The 19,030-nt window shown below is 31.9% G+C and overlaps 1 protein-coding gene across 4 annotated transcripts in view; it reads right to left on the reverse strand.

Moving 5' to 3' along the window:
- The window catches only part of LOC117115048 (dystroglycan-like), an 83,464-nt gene that overhangs the window by 6,938 nt on the left and 57,496 nt on the right, over window positions 1-19,030 (reverse strand). For 3 of the 4 annotated variants that reach the window (XM_033258700.1, XM_033258699.1, XM_033258698.1), the window contains one exon: window positions 4,063-4,517. In XM_033258700.1, coding sequence (XP_033114591.1) covers window positions 4,063-4,308 — 246 coding nt within the window. In that variant the 5' untranslated portion in view covers window positions 4,309-4,517. Of the gene's footprint in view, window positions 1-4,062; window positions 4,518-6,127; window positions 6,276-19,030 lie in introns of all 4 variants that reach the window. The other variant, XM_033258701.1, reaches the window with a different exon arrangement.

Raw genomic sequence — 19,030 nt, forward strand, 5'->3', positions numbered from 1 at the left:
GCAGAATTCTTTCAATATGGATGTAGAAATTGCTGCAAGGCTTCCAGGTCAGTGATTAATCAATCTGTAGCCAACCTCATTGCAGAATTATAGCAGTACCCTGGGCACAGCAGGCTAACAATAATAATATTAAAATTTTATTATGTTGAAGAATTTTGCATAAAAAGTTCAAGAGAGCAAAATTCTCTCAAAACCAGTAATGTTTAATAGCTGTATCACTTTTCCAGACACTTCAACTTTCAAAACCTGATATTTCTTTGAGAATGCCTATTAAATTCTTCTGAAACCGAAAAAATAACTAGGTTAAACCTACTGGGGGATAAAATACAATCACGTAATTTATGAACCACATCAGAAAAATATGTCTCAAACCAAACCAGCAATATATCCATGGTAATAAACGAGTTAGGTTATATTTTTTTCAAACTTTAAACCTCAGAGTACATGACTGCATCACATTACAAATAGGAGTACCAATGACTAACATTATAAAGCTTGAATCAATCACATCTCTTACAGATACACATTGCTCTTAAGCTTCATGAGAAAGTGGAAGATGAACTCAAAAGAAGAGTTGAATTCATTTGCATATTCTTCTCAAGATGCTCTGCAGAATCAAGTCCAAATATTGATCTTTCCCCATTTTGAAATGAAGTAGTCAAGCCGACTCCATTAAAATAAATTCCCCCCCAAAAAAAAATGAGCAAGGAAGATTACTTAAGGCAAATGAGGAATATAGGGGAAACATCAATTGATTTGATGTCAATTAGAGGGACATTTATCATCCAGATTTTGAATAATATCGATCTTATGAACTAGTATAAATTGATAAACATCTCAAAAATGGAATATTTGTGATCATCAACCTCAAAATGAATCGTGTTGGCTTCTACATGAGACTTTCGATGTGTACTTGTTTTGCAAACCTGTTCACTTTTAATTAAGTAAAATGAATTTAAATTTATGAAAATATTAATTTTTCTTTATTGTATATTAATTCTTCCTCAAAATTAATGCCAGGTTGTGGAGGGAAAAACATTTTTAATATGTTGTACAACTGATATTTCCAAGACACAAAAAAAGTATATTTGTCTGAAAACTCTGAAACAGTTTTAAAATGAGATAAGATTTTGGAATATTTGAACTGTCCCCAAGTTTTGTTGCAAATATGCTTTTAGAGTATTTGAAAAATCAGTTGTGCAACATATCAAAAAAATGTTTTCATCCGGAGCCTGACTTTAAATGAATATATTTATCCATCTAATTGCTGTTTACATTGTAACTTTCATTCCTTATCTCTAACGAAGCCCCAAGGGCGGCCTCATGCTTTCCCCAGGGGAGGGGATAATACATCAATTAACTGTTAAGAAATTGGGAATAATTTAAAGTTGATAAAACAACTCAAGTTCTTACTCGATATTTTGATTGGATTTCTGATCATAACACTCAAAATAATAAATTAACTTTAGATGATGGGAATTAATCAACAAGAGTAAATTGAAATCTGTGTGGAAGGACCCAATGTCATTAGGATTTTTTAAATTGAATAATTGAATGGGAATGTAAATTGATGAATGTTTGAACTTGCAATTACATAAATCATAAGTTTTTTTTACTCAAACGTTCAGATTTTTAGATTTATGTGTCAAGATCATTGAAAATAATAAAACATTTTGGTAATAAAATGAACAACTATGTTTGTGACAGAATGACAGTTTTGGAGAAAAAAAATCCCATTCCCATTCAGTAAATTATATAATAAAATAAATTTTTAAAAATCTAAAAATGTTAAAAAAAGATCCTCCTTCCCATCACCCCCTCCCCCTCTACAAAACAGTGCAAAATAGAGTCCAAACTTGGGTTGTAAACAATAGGAGGGTACAAATGCAACACAACAAACATACATTAAATACCATACATGCAAATTAAAATATTACAGTGTTCTGTGATGCTATTTAAAAGGTTTGAAATGAAAATTTCAATATATATTTATAAATGAAAAATAGTAGGATAAGGGAAACAACCCAGCACTAATGACATTATAGAAGATATACTAGAAGAATGAGACACAAGAATTGTCATTAATCATTCTGAAAACTTGACACTTATCATTTCAAATATTTTGAAGGTTTACATGGTGAAATTAGAAAAGTAAATATAGCGCAAGGCCAATGTGTTAAAATATCATCATTCAAATTTGAACTGAATATCAGCATGTGATAATTTGCCAAAAGGTTTGATATCAAAATGAAAAATAAGCAGACAAAAAATCAGTAGAAATATTTTAAAATTGCTACATTGAAATTTTTTAATTGGTTTCAGCAGAAAAAGCAAAAATGCATCACCTTAAAAATTACAATCAAACGAAAAATCATGTCTTCTTGAAAATTATTAAAGATCCATATTGTAGTGTACAGAATATATCAAAATTTTGGCCAGTTTATTAGAAATCAATTGGCTAGCGAACATGCTTAATAGTTACTTTGAATACCATGAAAATTGCTATGATCGAAAACATATTTTAGTGGCACAAGAACGAGAGTTTAAGCATAAGCTTCAATATATAATTCACTCCAAATATCAGACTGGGATGGTCTCTATAAGTCTTTTTAGATCTGCACAGGATGGTAGATCTGCATAAGCGAGACTTGGTAGGTTTGTGTGAGACTTAGTAGGTTTCTACTTAAGAGTTAGCAAGTCAGGGCAAGACTTGGTAGGGATGTACAAGACTTGGTAGGTCTGAGAAAGACTTGCTTTGTCTGAGCAAAACTTGGAAAAGGTCTGCATGTATAGCTGTACGCTTTATTTGCCATCGCGCGAGACTTGGATGGAAGGTTTGCGAGAGACCTACAGTAGTATTAGACGGCACAAGATTTAGTAAGTCTACATGGGACTCAGTAGGCTTCATGTGACTTTGTAAGCCTGAGCAAGACATCGTAGCTCGGGGTAAGACTTGGTAGGTATAAGCAAGACTTGGTAGGTTTTATATGAGTTTAGAAGCCTGAGTGAGATTTGTCAGGTTTACAATCAACTACGGAGGTATTCATCACTCTACTGATTCATAGACATCACATGCTCGTAATATTTTTGGCAGATATTTTTAATGGCGCTGAAATCGACCATCAAAATTATTTTGTCATTCCTAGCACACTTTACTCGGTGACGTCAATGGGACTGCCTCATCTCTCTATCTTGGTTTATGACAGTGAGTACACATCACCACACGTTCTACAGTTTACTAGCAAAAACACAAGTGATGAAATACACACAGGGCAAAGGTTACAGAACAAACCAACATCTATCACAAATTACAGACAGTAACAGCCACTCATTCAATTGCAATGCCATCCAATGTTAAAGAGTGAATCATTAAATTGCTGAGTAGTAACGTGCCTACTGAGTAAAGTAAAATTGGAAAGTTTATAAGAAGATAGCATGTAGGAATGATGTGTACAGAAAAACTCACTTGAAACAACAGGAAATGTAATAAAAAAAAAAAGAAAAAAAATTATCGTGGAGTCATTCATTGAAATAAGATACCAATAGGTAACTAATACAATACCGATAGGTAACAAATACACAAATAAATATTATAGTCTCTAAAAAAATACTCATTGTTAATTATTTTAGTAGTAATAACACATACATGTTTTGAATCTGATAGTTTCCAGCAGAACTTTGCTTGTGTGCTTGAGTGCAGAACTGCTAAATTCTGGGAGACTTGCACATCTTACTGGGAGATTTGGGACCCCTGAAAAGTGTTGGTTCATGGTATAAAAATCATGTTGCTGACTGAACACAGGACCTTCTGATTGGAAAGAAGGCACCTTAACCAATAAACCATGCTGATCATAGCAACACATTCATAAAAATGTTCACACCACCTAAAAAATGTTAGCATTTATATTATTATACAAATAATGAATGTTTATGAGAACAATGGGAAGAATATTTCCATGAGTTGAAAGATTAACTGTTCCATTCAACAGGGTGGAGCAAAATTGATTGGATCTCTTATAGATGTGTTAGAATATATAATATGAAATAGTGTAATGTTTTTACCTCGTATCTTAATACGTCTCCTCTAAATGCATAAGTTGGAATGGCAAATTTGAAGATTCGGCCCACAACAGCCGACGTGTCAGGGACACCCCACAACATAGAAACAGGCGTAGCATTGTCTAAAGAGTTCGTTGACATAAACATATTTGCTGCAAGTGTTTTTTGCATTAAGAAGCATACTGCCAACGTGCAGAACAGAGTTAGTTTGCCCAAAATGGGCCTCTCAAGCAATCCTGAAAGCATCATAATGGTAGTGATATATAAATTCCTTGTTTGGAATGCTGTTGTTGCACAGTTGCAAAAATTGGGAAGAGCGCCCTCTTGTGGTGCACCTGCTCCTTAGCAACTTCTGCTTGCACTTTCTCAGCACAGTTAAGTCTTTATATTTTTTTTCTGTGTCACCTTTCAGTTGCTGATCCTCATACTACATACTGTGCAATATCTCAGCATAAATTCTGGAGAGGAAAAATAGAAGAAAATAAATGTCAAAATATAATGGTGAACAAAATACAATAAGTAAATTAAAAAATCGATGGTGTCACACAAAGAAGGAACAAGCTCCTGTGATATAAAGAAAATAATAGTAGGTCTATTGTTCCTTATTTACTTGAAACTGAAAGTAGGAATGCCAGTAACATTGTCTCTGAAAGCAGCATGCATCATACGAATGGCTGGAATTTTACGTGTCTTATTGTATTAAGATTATTGAGGCAAGGCGATGTTGGAAGAGCATCAAGTAAATGTAATTTGTAACTATAAAGACATGGCCATTCTTGAAAAAGCTCAACTGAGTACCAGTACAAAGTTAATAAATTCAATTGTTTTAATATACAATAATTATTCTCTATTATAAAAATTATAAGGGTATGATTGTGGACTCTGAAAAGTACATTAAGTATTGACATTAAAGTCCGATGTTCTTTATTTCAATTATTTTTTACTTATATATCATCATACATTTCTAAAATGTCAACCTGTCAGTGGCTGTTATTATCGCTGTTGGTAATGAATAAAACCAAAAAATTAACTGTGCAAATTTTCTTAATTAATGACATAATTTGAAAATTATGAAAGTATAAGATATTATGTATAAACCACAATGTTCTATAAAACATACTAGACAATCTTGAATATTGAATGTTATGAATAATTTGCTAACCATAACATAAGAATAACTACGGTAGTATCCTTTTTAGCTAAATTTGCCCATAACTATGTATGTATTCATGTTCTTGAAAATTTTTATCTTTTCTAGCATCACAAGAAAAACATAAAATCATAGAAACCAAAGGTAGAGTACTGTATTTGGGAGTGCGACTCATTAGGCAAGACAAAGAACAGACAGGGTACAGTAATGATACAAACATGTTATAGAAAACACACCAACATGTAAACAAGGTCTGTTCAAAAGTCAACCAGTTCATAACCACAAGTCAACAGTCCAAACCTCTTGAGGCAGTTTTTAGAAAATTGCGACATCCTCAGTCATTCTTATGTATTTCGGTGCTGTTTACATCCTATACCATATTATTAGAAAATCCTCACAAATTAGGAAAACAGATTTTTCTTGAGCAACTTGTGATTTAAAATTTCCTTCCCAAGGGACTTAGGAAATGGTATAAAGCCCAGCGTGAGTCATTAACTGTGGCTTTTACTTCTTTTAACTCATGAACAGACTGAAGCAGGTTCTTTACCCTCTTCAATGTTTATGCCATTAGCAAAATCAAAGGATGCTGGCAGACATGGACAAAAGAAACCAATTTCAAGTGTATTTTCCTTTGGCTATAGTAAAGCTGATTTGTAATTGAAATAATGAAATTGAAAGTTCAACACATCTGCTAGGCTACCAGCCTCAACCATCTTTACTCATTTTTAAAAATATTTTTATAGGATTTCCATAGCAGATTTATATAACATCCAGAACATTTTCTCAAGGCGTTTTTTCCCCTGGTTATTGGATACAGAATCAATCATAAATAACATGCAACCTCCTCTGCTCCCTGGGGAGGATTCATAGTTACGCCGCGTGTAATCAGCACTATTAATTTCATTCCGAATCATTCACCTCCTACCAGGTACCATTTATACTCTTGCGTGAAGAGAGGCAAAGCAGGTATCTTGCCCAGAAACACAAGCAGTGAGGCGAGCATCAATCTCGAATCCCCAACCTCACGAATGAAAGCCCAACACATTACAAACTGCGCCACACACTTCTAGGGATTTTTAAAAAAATTCCAAATCACTTTTATTCAATAAAATTCATTCATATTTAAATATAAACACAAAAATATAACTAAACTTTTAAGACAAGAGACAAACATATACAATACAAGGGAGTAAAAACACACAGAAAACAAGACAATCAGAAATATAAAATACTATATAGATTGTATCACTCTCCACAAAGCAATGCTCATCCCAACACCGACTTAACAAATTTGTAACTACAATGTGATTCAATGTCCTTCTCCACTTGGTCCAAATAAACCCCATTCTACTAGGTCCTGAACTGCAATTGACTTAACCTTTCCCCCCAAACCAGAACCACAATTATATATTCTTCCTATTTCAATATCTTCTGCTTACTATACAGTATTGTTCGAATATGTTTAATCACTCAAGAAGGTTCTGTAGCACTTAAAGAAAAAAAAATTTGATTTTATTTTGAAAGCACAATATTTAACGTTATTCATATTAGACATGTTTTACTTTCTTAAATTCAAACATACACATAATTTCAGTATTACGTTTCGCTTCAAGGCTGACATGGCAGGAAATCATCAATGAAGTCAGAAAAAACTTACTGAATGATTCATCCGCCAGTGAGCAAGGCTGGCATGTTACAAATCTATGTTCATATAATCTTTACTATCCATATCCCACGACTACCCTTTCCAGAACACATCCCATAAGCTTCTATAACCGCCTACTTCTATGCTACATATCCAGCAATGTTCTTATCCTATTATACTACTGTATATCAAATTTCTCCATTCTCAACCTATATTACACCATTATCTGCAATGTTCTCCCGAAGCCGTCAATTTTACCAGTAAAAATAACTGGCCAACCAGTAAAAATTTTGAGATTGTACAGTAAAAAAATAAAACCACTGATTAGGTCTAGGTAGTCCAGACTGGCTTTCTTTCAATAAATGAACATAATTCCAGTCTATACTAGACTGGCTTTCTTTCAATAAATGAACATAATTCCAGTCTATACCTAGGCTATGACTATGTTCTGTTGTTTTTTCAAGTCATTAAAATCATCTCAAAAAGGATAACACCTCACACTGTGTGCATAGCTGAATTTTAAGGACAAATTTACCAGTAAAAATGTTTCAATTGGGAGAACACTGATCTGTTATCTCACAATCTACTTTTTTACACAATACCAAACTATTATATCCCACAATCTACATTTTTACCAATCTTACTTTTTTGCAATGAACTTGCCACTAAAATTAATTGCTTTTTCTACACCTTTAAACTATCCTACTTTCACAATATAGTCTACCTCTTCCTCTTTCCCTATAATGTGCTTATTTATAACCTACTAGCTCTTTCCCTACAATCAAAATTTTGCAAAATCTACCCTTCACCATAATCAACCTATCCCACAATTCATCTCTCAAAAAGCCAGCTATATAGTTAAATGATAAACATTAATCAAGAATGGAACAATTGGCGTACACTTCGTACATCTTCTGACTGTCTGACCTGACAGACTGTAATTCACAGAATATATCTTAAAGCTATAAAATGCTTCGTATAATAACTCTTCTTGGCATAAAATATATTACGGGTATAAACAGTAAAAATGTATTTTGCACTAAAATGATTGCAACACACATCACCATTATTCAAATAGTTTTATTTTACCTGCATTTAGCGTCTCCTCTGAATCATAAATGCTATAAATGATGGATGATGGGAATCATTTGAATAAAAAATGAGGATGAATTAGAGAAGATCTATACTATTAAAGAAGTGTATATTTCATAGTGTATTTCTATCGATCTTAATTACATTTCATAGGTACAGTAGGCCTAAAAGCTGATCATGGGAACTAATATTGAGATTTTCGGAGTGGAGCTATTTATTTATTGCGGTACATCAATTCCAGAGGGCAAACCTGTGAGCTTACCATCAAAATACAACAAGAAACATAAGGAAAGACAAATAAAAAGCATTAAAAATAAGAAAAACCAACATTAACAAGTAAACAATAGAATTAAGTCATCATAACCATAAATCTAATGCTATAAATGATGGATGATGGGAATCATTTGAATAAAAAATGAGGATGAATTAGAGAAGATCTATACGATTAAAGAAGTGTATATTTCATAGTGTATTTCTATCGATCTTAATTACATTTCATAGGTACAGTAGGCCTAAAAGCTGATCATGGGTGCTAATAATGAGATTTTCGGAGTAGAGCTATTTATTTATTGAGGTACATCAATTCCAGAGGGCAAACCTGTGAGCTTACCATCAAAATACAACAAGAAACATAAGGAAAGACAAATAAAAAGCATTATTACGAGAGGTCAAACAATAGCCTGAGGGTGCCAAGTAGGCTTCGCAAGGTCGCGAACCGGCCAAATTTGGCCGGTTCGTCAAGTAGCCTCTTTGCCAGATGGTAATGTAATTACACGCAATCCGACGGCGTTTATACTACACACATAACTTTGGCGGGCTGAGAATGCGGATATTGGTGTGTTGTATAAACGGGCCCTAACTGAGACCAAAAGGGTTAGAAGAGCTTTGCTATTAAAACTCTTATTCAAATGACAATAGTCAATGTAGTTTCATGTTTCATTAACCTTAGGTTTTTGAGGTCACAATTTTGGACAACAATTATGCTTAGGGTCAATCTTCATTACAAATCCAATTGTAGCAGTGATTATCTAAGATAGCAAAGGAGCAATCTATCTTAGAAGTGCAGTACTTAAATGTGAGTTAATCACAAACCTATACACACAAGCAATAATGTTAAAGCAGCATTGAAACCAGGTACCTACCAAAGATAAGCAGCTTGGAAAATCTCCAAAATATATCATCCATGTTTCTTGCAATTTCCTTGCATATTAAAAAATCCCCACTTACTCATAATGCTCAGCAATTCTAGTTGACAATGTTTGAAAAATGTTTAATGTCCAGTACAGTGCCAATGAAAGACAGAGAAATATAAATCAGTAAACGTGTATGGAAATGTCATCTACAGTTAACAGGAAATACAGCTCAAACATACTAAATATTAGAAAGTTTATTTTTTTACTCTATCGCTAAATTTCATAATTTTTCCAGCTGGGTTGTCTGGTATTCAACAATGATGTCACTACTGAATAATGCAAATTTACCAGATGTTGTAAAATACATGATGATACATGAAAATGTGCTGTTGCAGGAAAAACTTCAAAATGTAATTAAAAAGTACCAAAGAAGTAATCTACTGATTAATGACACATAATGGAAATAATAATAATAATAATAATAATAATAATAATAATAATAATAATAATAATAATAATAATAACAATAATAATAATAATAATAATAATAATAATAATGCACCCTTTGTATAGCACATATTGCAATAAATTGCCTCTATGTAGTCTACATTATAATCCTAACATTGTAATACTCACCCTCATCTTATAACTTAAACTGTATTATTTTTACAAAATCATTGAATTGATTACTAGCAAATTTATAAGTTCTAGTAAAAAAAAAACTATAAATAATCTATTATTTATAGCCTGGTTCTCACGAGAGCCCTAGTATTCGGATCGGGAGCTAACCGTTAGCACTAACCTTTAGCACCTGCGTGAAAACGCCCGATCGGTTAGCTCTAACCATTAGCAGTATCAGGATACCGCTAACGGTTAGCAAGCGCTATTGGTTAGCAAGTTGAGCGCGTTTTTATCATCAACACATACGCGTTTACAATTTCCAGTTTCTTATTGGCCAGCGATTCATCATATTTTTGGTATCCGGATTGGGATTTTCTAGTATGGATGCACAGCAGCTAACGGTTAGCAGGATCCCGATCATGCTAACCGTTAGCAGCCGTGTGAGAACATAGCCTATATCTGCTAACTGATGAAGAAAACATTCTGATTCTTAAGTTTCAATAGAATAATAACTTAAGTCCCATGCAATTAAAATATTTAATAAGTTGAAAATAGATGCATAAATAATAAATGAAATAAACAAACACTTTGAATCTACTTGCAAATTTAATAAGTATATTAAAGATATATTATTTTATTTATAAAAAAAAAAAAAAAGCAGTACTGTATATATGCTGCATTTCAGTGGGAGAGGAATATTAAGACAGTGTCTAGGGACATAGGCATGTAAAATTTGTTTCCTGTTTCTAAATTAAAGAATTAAAATTTAGCTTCCCTTTACGTTATTCTGTTAATCTCTTCCCGGTTCAGATTTTTTTTATTAACATCTTCTACTCCACACCATTGACTTAAACATTAACTTTTTGTCAGTTATTAAAAACATATTTGAATATTGGAAGTAAAAATAAATAGTATTAATGCTTATCATCTTCAAGAACAAAAAAATAAGTGGCTAAGAATTTATATTAAATATAGCTCTATAAATTTATATATTAATTTAATATACAGCTATTTCTGGCTTTATACTCGTTTACATTTTTGCTGTTTGTTGCTTATCAAATTTGCATTTCTACCGAGATTCAGCCATTATTTCTTATAGCATTTTGTTTCAGTATTTTGCTTATTAATTTAGATATAATACTAATATCTTTTCATAATTAACATGCAATATTTAATTTTGATTGTACCTGTTTTTTTCTTTTTTTAATATTAAATGAGAACCCTTTTAAGCCAGAACTGCTATTAGCATTAGCTTAAATATAAGTGAATAAATAATACTAGTAATAACATGTACCAATAAAAACAAAAATTTTTGATTGTTTTGTACAGTGGCATGCGAGAAAATTTTAGCCAAATGAATAGATTAATTATACCCGTGATTGAAATCTACACATACTTACAACTAAGTCATGTATAAAGTTTAAAAACACAGTACACATATTATCAATCTTTGTGATAACAGACATTTAGCATGTAAACAGATCTAAAACGAAGATGCTTATCAACAGATCCTTCTTCTAAATACTCATTTCTGCAATTTACAAACGGAACTTAATGTCACAAAACTCAGATATTTAATCCTGTCTCTACAAATGGATTCGTTTTCGGGGATAAACCCCATGTTCAGTTCCTCTCAATCATGCCATCAATCACGTTGACGTTCAACTTTTCCAAGAAAGATCCGTTCCGTTTTAGAAATTGCCGCCACTTCGATGAGTCTTAATATTCGGAATTAGACTGAAACATCCAAGTAAATCTCGTACTATGATGGCATGAAATAAAAGATAACTTGAGGATAAAGCATACGGAGACATTATGAATAGCCTGCCTTTAGGTGAATAATACATTACAAGTTAGGGGAAAAAAAGCTTATCGCAGTGTCTATTTACCAAGGTCACAATTTGTTTTCTGCTTTTTATATACTGTATAATAAAAAAAAAAATTTTACATTTTAAAGCAGTAGTATGCTAATCTTTTCTTTTACATTTATAAGTACAAAATTCTTCCAAGAACTTTGTGATACCTTGCTTTGCAAAGCCGTCATTTACGTAAATGATTTTTAATTTGACAAATTCAGAAGTAGGGTACACCCAAGTATTTGTGAATATCTGCAAAAGCTAATGTTGTTCTTTACAATATATTAAAGGGTGCCCTCGGTTCCTTTTTTAACGTTTTTGTATTCGTCAAAAAATCCTTGGAAGATTTTTCAAAACCATTCAATAGACGATCGAAATGTATAATGTTCATGAAGTCTCATTATGAGGATCAGTGGAATTTTTTTTTTGCTTTGAACCAAAAACTCTGAAATTGAAAGAAAAGTTTACATGCATGTGGTATCATACTTGTAATTCTCTTTGTATATATGGATTTATTCGGTGTAAACACCATTGATAACCCACGAAAGTCTAAAGAAGGCTTATTTCAAGTTAGGTCCTTCCAGTGGTGATTGGACAGTACACCGGGACACAATTTCCTATGCATTGACTTTTCCGGAAAAGGAGAGTACCTGAAATACAAATGTACAGCTCCACTCCTTTTAGTTATGATAACTATCTCAGTATTTCGATTTGCAACACTTGTTTACTGTACTACTTGCTCTTATCTTTTGTCTAGGTATCAAAAGATTTCATGATGTTTGTTAAAACTCTACAAAAACATTTAAAAAATTGACAACTTTCCAACTTGCATATATATTCAACTTAAATAATTTTGATAATTGCTGATACATTTAGATATTTTACTTGCTTTCTTTTTCCAGGAAGTAACTCTACTTCGTTAGAATTATCAACTGGTTTATGCTAAATCTGGAAAAACCCACAAATGTTAAAAAAAAAACCCACAATCATTTAAAGGAAACAATTCATTTTTCATTTTTATAGACTTTTTTTAATTTTTTATTAAAGTCCTTACAATGTCTGCCAGTCGAATTTAAAGGTCTACGAGTTATTAATAGTTTCTCATTCTAATCTTAAACCCGGAAACATACAGCTTTTTAAAATATACATCGTACTGAATGCAGATGAAAGAATTTTAATATGCAAATTTATTAACTCCACCAAGACAATATGTTTAGTAAAAAAAAAGACTTAAATAACTATATTACTGGTATCTCAATATAAAAGTGACATACATGTCATTATTTACTTTCAGTATAGCTTGACCTCCCCGTGACTGGTGTGCAAATGATTGGATTCTTCTGGGCAGAATACCCAATTGTCTTCCAGTTGTTGAAATCACCAGGCAACATTAATCTCAGGTGTTTTCAGATCATTGGGGTATATGATGCCATTTCCCCACGCATTCACTTTCAATTGTTCGCTAGTTGCTTTCACCTGTATTAGGTAGAACACCGGCCAACCATAAGGTGATGTGTCTGTGATGAATTATTGCGAACAATCAGAAAGAATAACACTGGGTTTCCCGATATGTTATTAATTCTTTTTATCGCAGACAGAAGCGGACATGCTTTGGCACCCATTTAAATTTGATTATTGTGATGTTAGCCGGAAGAGATATGATAATATGAGATGATTATGCTATCATGTCCACTAAACAAAAAGGGTATTAACACTCCTTGATGAAAATGGTGCAGTAGTTTGGTGGTTGTTTTCCAAACTCAGAATCCTAAGTTCAATTCTTTAAGATACCAGAATTTTGTCTTGCACTACTAAAGAAACACCTCCACTTCCTAAACCTCATAATGAGATTTCTTATAAAGCATCACATTACTTAATTTACTTAAAAGTGCCCCTGAATATCACCTAAACATTTGGATAAACTGGAATGATTGATCACTATAAAAATTGTTTAAAAGTAAAAGCTAAAGCCTAGTTCACACTATGTGTGTATGCAATCATCATGGCCATATATGGGGACATCACACAATTTGTCACAAAATATTTGATAGTGTGAAGAGAGTTTTAGACAGTCTTTTAGCAACCTTGAGATTAAATCTTAAGCTCTGTCCACACTATCAAATCTTATTTGACAAAAAACTATTGCGTGCCCATATACAGTCATATGTCTACATATGGTCATGATGTGATGTCATCATGACCATATTTAGAAATGGTACATAAAATTTGATAGTGTGGAGAGAGCTTTACTTTTTCTAGTTTCAATTTTAAGGGAGAAAGTTTAGTATACACATCAATTTTAATGTCACAAGAAGCTTTTATAAACAATATAAAACAAAAGTACCACATCATACAGCCTCTCATAAATGACACGTACACCTGTATTAACCTAGTTCTTTATTTTTAAAATGAAAATTTTCATACTGATAATTCAGAGTTTTCTCTATAATATTTATTGTAATGTTCAACCTCTTAACAAAAATGCGTCTATAATTTCATGTGCAACTGTTACCATGGGTACCAAATCAAATATCATTTCTTTTATTGCTTTCTGATGCAAAGCAGCAATAAAATATACTTTGCAATTATTTAGCTTACCCTTTGTATAAATCTGTGTAAATAATAAAAACAGTATGCAATTCCAACTATTATCTTTTTTAAATATTAAAATATTAAGGTTGGAATCTTGAAAAAATTAAATGTGTTCTTGTTAGAATTTAAAAATGAGTTTGATATTTATGTATCAAGAAGGCAATTACTGGTACACAACAAATATATAATAATTAGGATAATGATATCCTAATAACAATAAATTTTAGTGTATTTTTTAATCTTTTGTATTTGAAAATCAATAAATTAATTTCATGAATGTTCAAGACGTGTTATATAGATGTGTATAAGAGACAGTTTATTAACTCCACCAAGACAATATGTTCAGTAAAAAAAAAGACTTAAATAACTATGTTACTGGTATCTCAATATAAAAGCGACATACATGTCAGTATTTACTTTCAGTATAGCTTGACCTCCCCGTGACTGGTGTGCAAATGATTGGATTCTTCTGGGCAGAATACCCAATTGTCTTCCAGTTGTTGAAATCACCAGGCAACATTAATCTCAGGTGTTTTCAGATAATATCTGCAGAAATTCCAAAAAAGGGAAATACTTATAAAATATGTTAGGGTAGCGAGACTTACTGCTGATTGGTAGAAAACCAAAACAATATCTTTGTTGATTCCTCTGAAGGCAACTTAGTCTGAGAGTCAATAATGTCAGGCTACTATATAGTATTTCATAATCACACAAATAATCAGAAAGATTCACTGAATTTAGTTCAGATGATAAGAAAATGGCTATGTAGTTACTTTGGACCTTTGTATATAATTATTATTCACTATGTATATATGTTATCAAACATTATCTGTATGATCCCATCCAATGTCATTGGTAATGGTGCTAGCCAACAATTTTAAACATCATCATGTCAGCGTTTTGTTAATAAAAGTTTACTAAACTATAATAACCATATTTATCTAAATAAACATTTATTGAGGGACGTTTATTTAAGTAAGCATTTATGTACATACATAGACCCATCCAGTACTTTTGAACATACACTAGTACATCCATACATATCCATGGGAGCAATTATCCATGTAAAGTATGTAGAAGAGCCGCTGCTCACAGAACTAGGATTCTATCAAATGACAATATTGTAACTGGGTCACAAAATGTAACTTGAAAATATCCAATACCATACAACATAATAGATGAGTATGTCTAACAATACATACATTAATCATTTCCCTTGATATTTAGTTTATTGCTACTGTTACCATTTGAAAGTCGTTAGTTTCTAATAGAACTAGTGTCACCAAAACCGTGGGAAAAATTTACTAAATTAGAATAACAAGTTGGTAATATATAAAAAAAATTCTAAAGCAAGTTCCTAAATAAAGGCAGGGAATACTGACCTCAAACCATACATAATGTGAAAAACGTTTTCATAAAAGGCAGGTTGAACACAAAAAATTGGAGCATTTGCTGATAAGGATGTGGAGCTTGTGATGTAAAGGTTTTGAAGTTGGTTTGGTATAATTGGGTCAGCTTCCTTGAGGTCGTTCTTAATAACTGACCAATTGAGTCTACTTGACCGACAGCAATTTATGAAACAAGCCAAACAAGTGCACATTTTACCTAAGCTTGTGGAATTTCAAAATTCCAAGAATCTCGGCCTTTGCATAAATGCAGGGAATTCGGACTGTCACAGATGCACAAATGATGCAGCAGATAAAACTATATGATAGATGCTAAAATGTATGTAAGGCGATACATTTTATCTTGTTTTGCAAACCCAACCCACTCCCAAATAATAAAAAAAAGATTTTAAATTATTTTTAGCCTGTTGGTGAACCCTAGTTTAATGTGTTATCATGCCAGGTCCTGTCATGAAATGTCCAAACAAGGTATCGTTTTACTCACAATATAATTAAAGCATTTATCAACCTGAATACTGAAGTGCTTACATCATATTGTCTTCTTTATGACCCCTGTCAATAGGATCTAGAGCAAGGGTCTAAGGTCATCCCCTATTACTTTACTTCATACAGGCATAGAAAAAAAAGCACTGAGGATATTTGATATAAAGGATTTTTTTTTTTAGTGTTTTACCTTAAAATAAATAAAGGCAGTGACTCAGAATAATGATAGATGTACGGAAAGAAATAAAAAATATAAAAAAAAAATTTCTGATCAAATTTTAGCATTTAGTGTTTACTAATTGAAGTTAGAGTTTCAATTCCTGGCTGTGCATTTTGTTTATTTCCTTGAGCAAGGCACTTTATCTGCCTTGCTTCTCTCCACTCAGTACTATAAATTGGGCACCTGGAAGGGGCACAACCTGCTATTGCGCCAATATGGCAGCAACACATACCTGTAAGCATGTGAACCCAATGGCCAGGAAAAAACTTTCAGGTCTTCGTAACTGGAAGGAAAAGCACTATACAAGCAACAAGTACTGTAACATTGTCAGTATAAGTTCAAAAGTCAAGCTAACTTATAATACTGTATAGGGTGCTAAAAGTAGAATAACGGCAAGAAAATAATCTGACCTCTCCTTTTAAAATGTCTCCTGAACACTTGAACATAATCCTTGCATAGTACTGTATAAAGAAAGCTTCACATCTTAAAATTTTGTTCTTCATCCCAAAACAATGTACTTCATATAAAAGAAAAAAATACCAACAAAACACAATGGGTTTATATTCATCTATTGACAATAAGAGCAGTTATCTTAACTGTAACCATTGAGAAAAGGTTTTTTATGATAGGATAATGCAATTTGAAAGAGTAGTATACAGAAGGTGTTGTCAAATTGCAACAGAACACAACTATATAGGTGTGTGTACTAGTTCTCCAGGCACAAATGTCAAGGATATTCGACACTAGCAGTGTATTTGTCAAATCGAAAGAATTTTAATACCTTTAGCTGTTGCTTTGCTCAGGTCACCTGACGTTTGGCAACAATGAGCCTTTTTATATAAAAACTTAACAATTTCTATAAAATGCATGAATACAACGATTTTACTGCATTCAAGGAGTAATTACAAGCATTTATATGCAATTGAAGCAAGGAAACGAAATGAAAGTTATCATTAAATCAATTTTAAACCATATAATAAAGAACTGTGAAATGTAATTTTCATGGGTTATGGGTGTAAGTAAGGAGTTCTTAGCCTAATCATTAGCAGAAACTTCATTGCACATTTTGACTTAACTCTGAATGTGCACTCTGATCGTTTTAAACTATTATGAATTGCGATTAGCCAGTGTCTTAGGAAAGCCAAATTCAAATCTAATTACAACAGTTTGGACAATTTAGCCATGGTGAAACCTTCCTCTTGGTCAAAATTATTCCAATGCCAGTTAGGTAGTAGTACAGTATTGTATTCAGTCATGCTTTTAATAAAAACCTGGTATTTCACAGGATATGAAAATAGTAGGCTACCCTGGGAATGAAAAACAACCAACAAGCTACAGCTTCACTCTTTTGTTACAATGGACTGACTGCCTGATAGAAAATTTTAATGTTATTAAATTGTGTATTTTTTCTTAAACAATCCGATTTTACACTTCAAAAATAGAATTGATGATGCTTGTCTGAAAGAAAGATAGTAATTAACGGCTAAATGAAATACATTACAACTATCCTTGATACTCAGCAAACACAAACTGTCCGAGTAATTAATGATAAAAGCACCAAATGTCACAAGAATTGATGAATGGCACAACATTAGGCTGTACATTACACAAGAACTGGAAGCAAAATGGAGAAAAAAACAAGTACAAATTACAAGATTTAACATTCCAGTCACATATAAGTCCTTACTTATTAATTTCCTGAGGATTTTTATAATACACAGAATAATTCCTTCCTGATCTACATTAAGTTACACTGTTTTTATAAAGATAATAAACTAGAACTGTATTTTTAAAAAAAGGTCAATATTTGAAATTGTTTGCTTTTTAAGTAAAAATAAGAACGAGAATAGGCAAATATCAACAGATGCACTTTCACTATCTGACATTGCAACTATTCCAAATATTTATTATAAATTTGAAATCCCAGCCCTGAATGGTGTTGGGGAGGGGGTGGGAGGATAGTTTTTTATCCTATTTTTTTTTTTTTTTTTAATCATTTATTAGATTTATATTCCATGTTTAGTGTCAGTAGATCAGGAAACCAAATTTCTTGGGGAGGGTGAGGGGGATTTTAACCATAGTAAAGTGACATTTTATTTTATTTACATGTTTAGTGTAGGTAGATAAAAGCAACCAAATTTTATGTTTTATGTTTATAAAATATTATCTTCTTTTTTATTCTTTGCTGGTAAATTTTATAGTAAAGATTCAAATCATCAAAAAATATATTAGTTTCAATCTGTGTCTGTTTGGAAGTTTATATAACCTATTGATCAACCTTAAAAATCATGAGAAATTCAATTTTTAAAGTATATTTATGAGTGGTTTTATCAAATTTCACCACATAAAATAGCTCTATATATTTACACAAATGAACTTGCCATTCAACATCGAAGTTATTTAGTGGGCAATAAAACGTTTCCAAAGGATTTTCATACAATATTAATTTCGCGACGACTGCTCACAACTTTTACAAACTATATTAGACATAAGCTTGTAATTTTAACTTTTTCGATGTATTTTAACAAAATCGTATGAATTCTGTGTTTTTGATTAAGATTTTTATTCATTTTTGTAATTAAGTCTATTTTTAACTTTATTAGTAAGTAATTTGTTGATTTTTATACTGTATTTTTGTATCACAAAACAGTACCATATATGTAAAACAGGCTATTACGCCTTCCTGATATATTAACTTGTATAAACATGTTCAATAAATAAATAAATAAATAAATAACTAAGATCATCAGAAACCTCCAGAAAAAGTAATGGA

The sequence above is a fragment of the Anneissia japonica genome, unplaced genomic scaffold (assembly GCF_011630105.1).
Source record: "Anneissia japonica isolate Jap-2015-1 unplaced genomic scaffold, ASM1163010v1 scaffold24_len2511860_cov200, whole genome shotgun sequence".
Lineage (NCBI taxonomy): Eukaryota > Metazoa > Echinodermata > Crinoidea > Comatulida > Comatulidae > Anneissia > Anneissia japonica.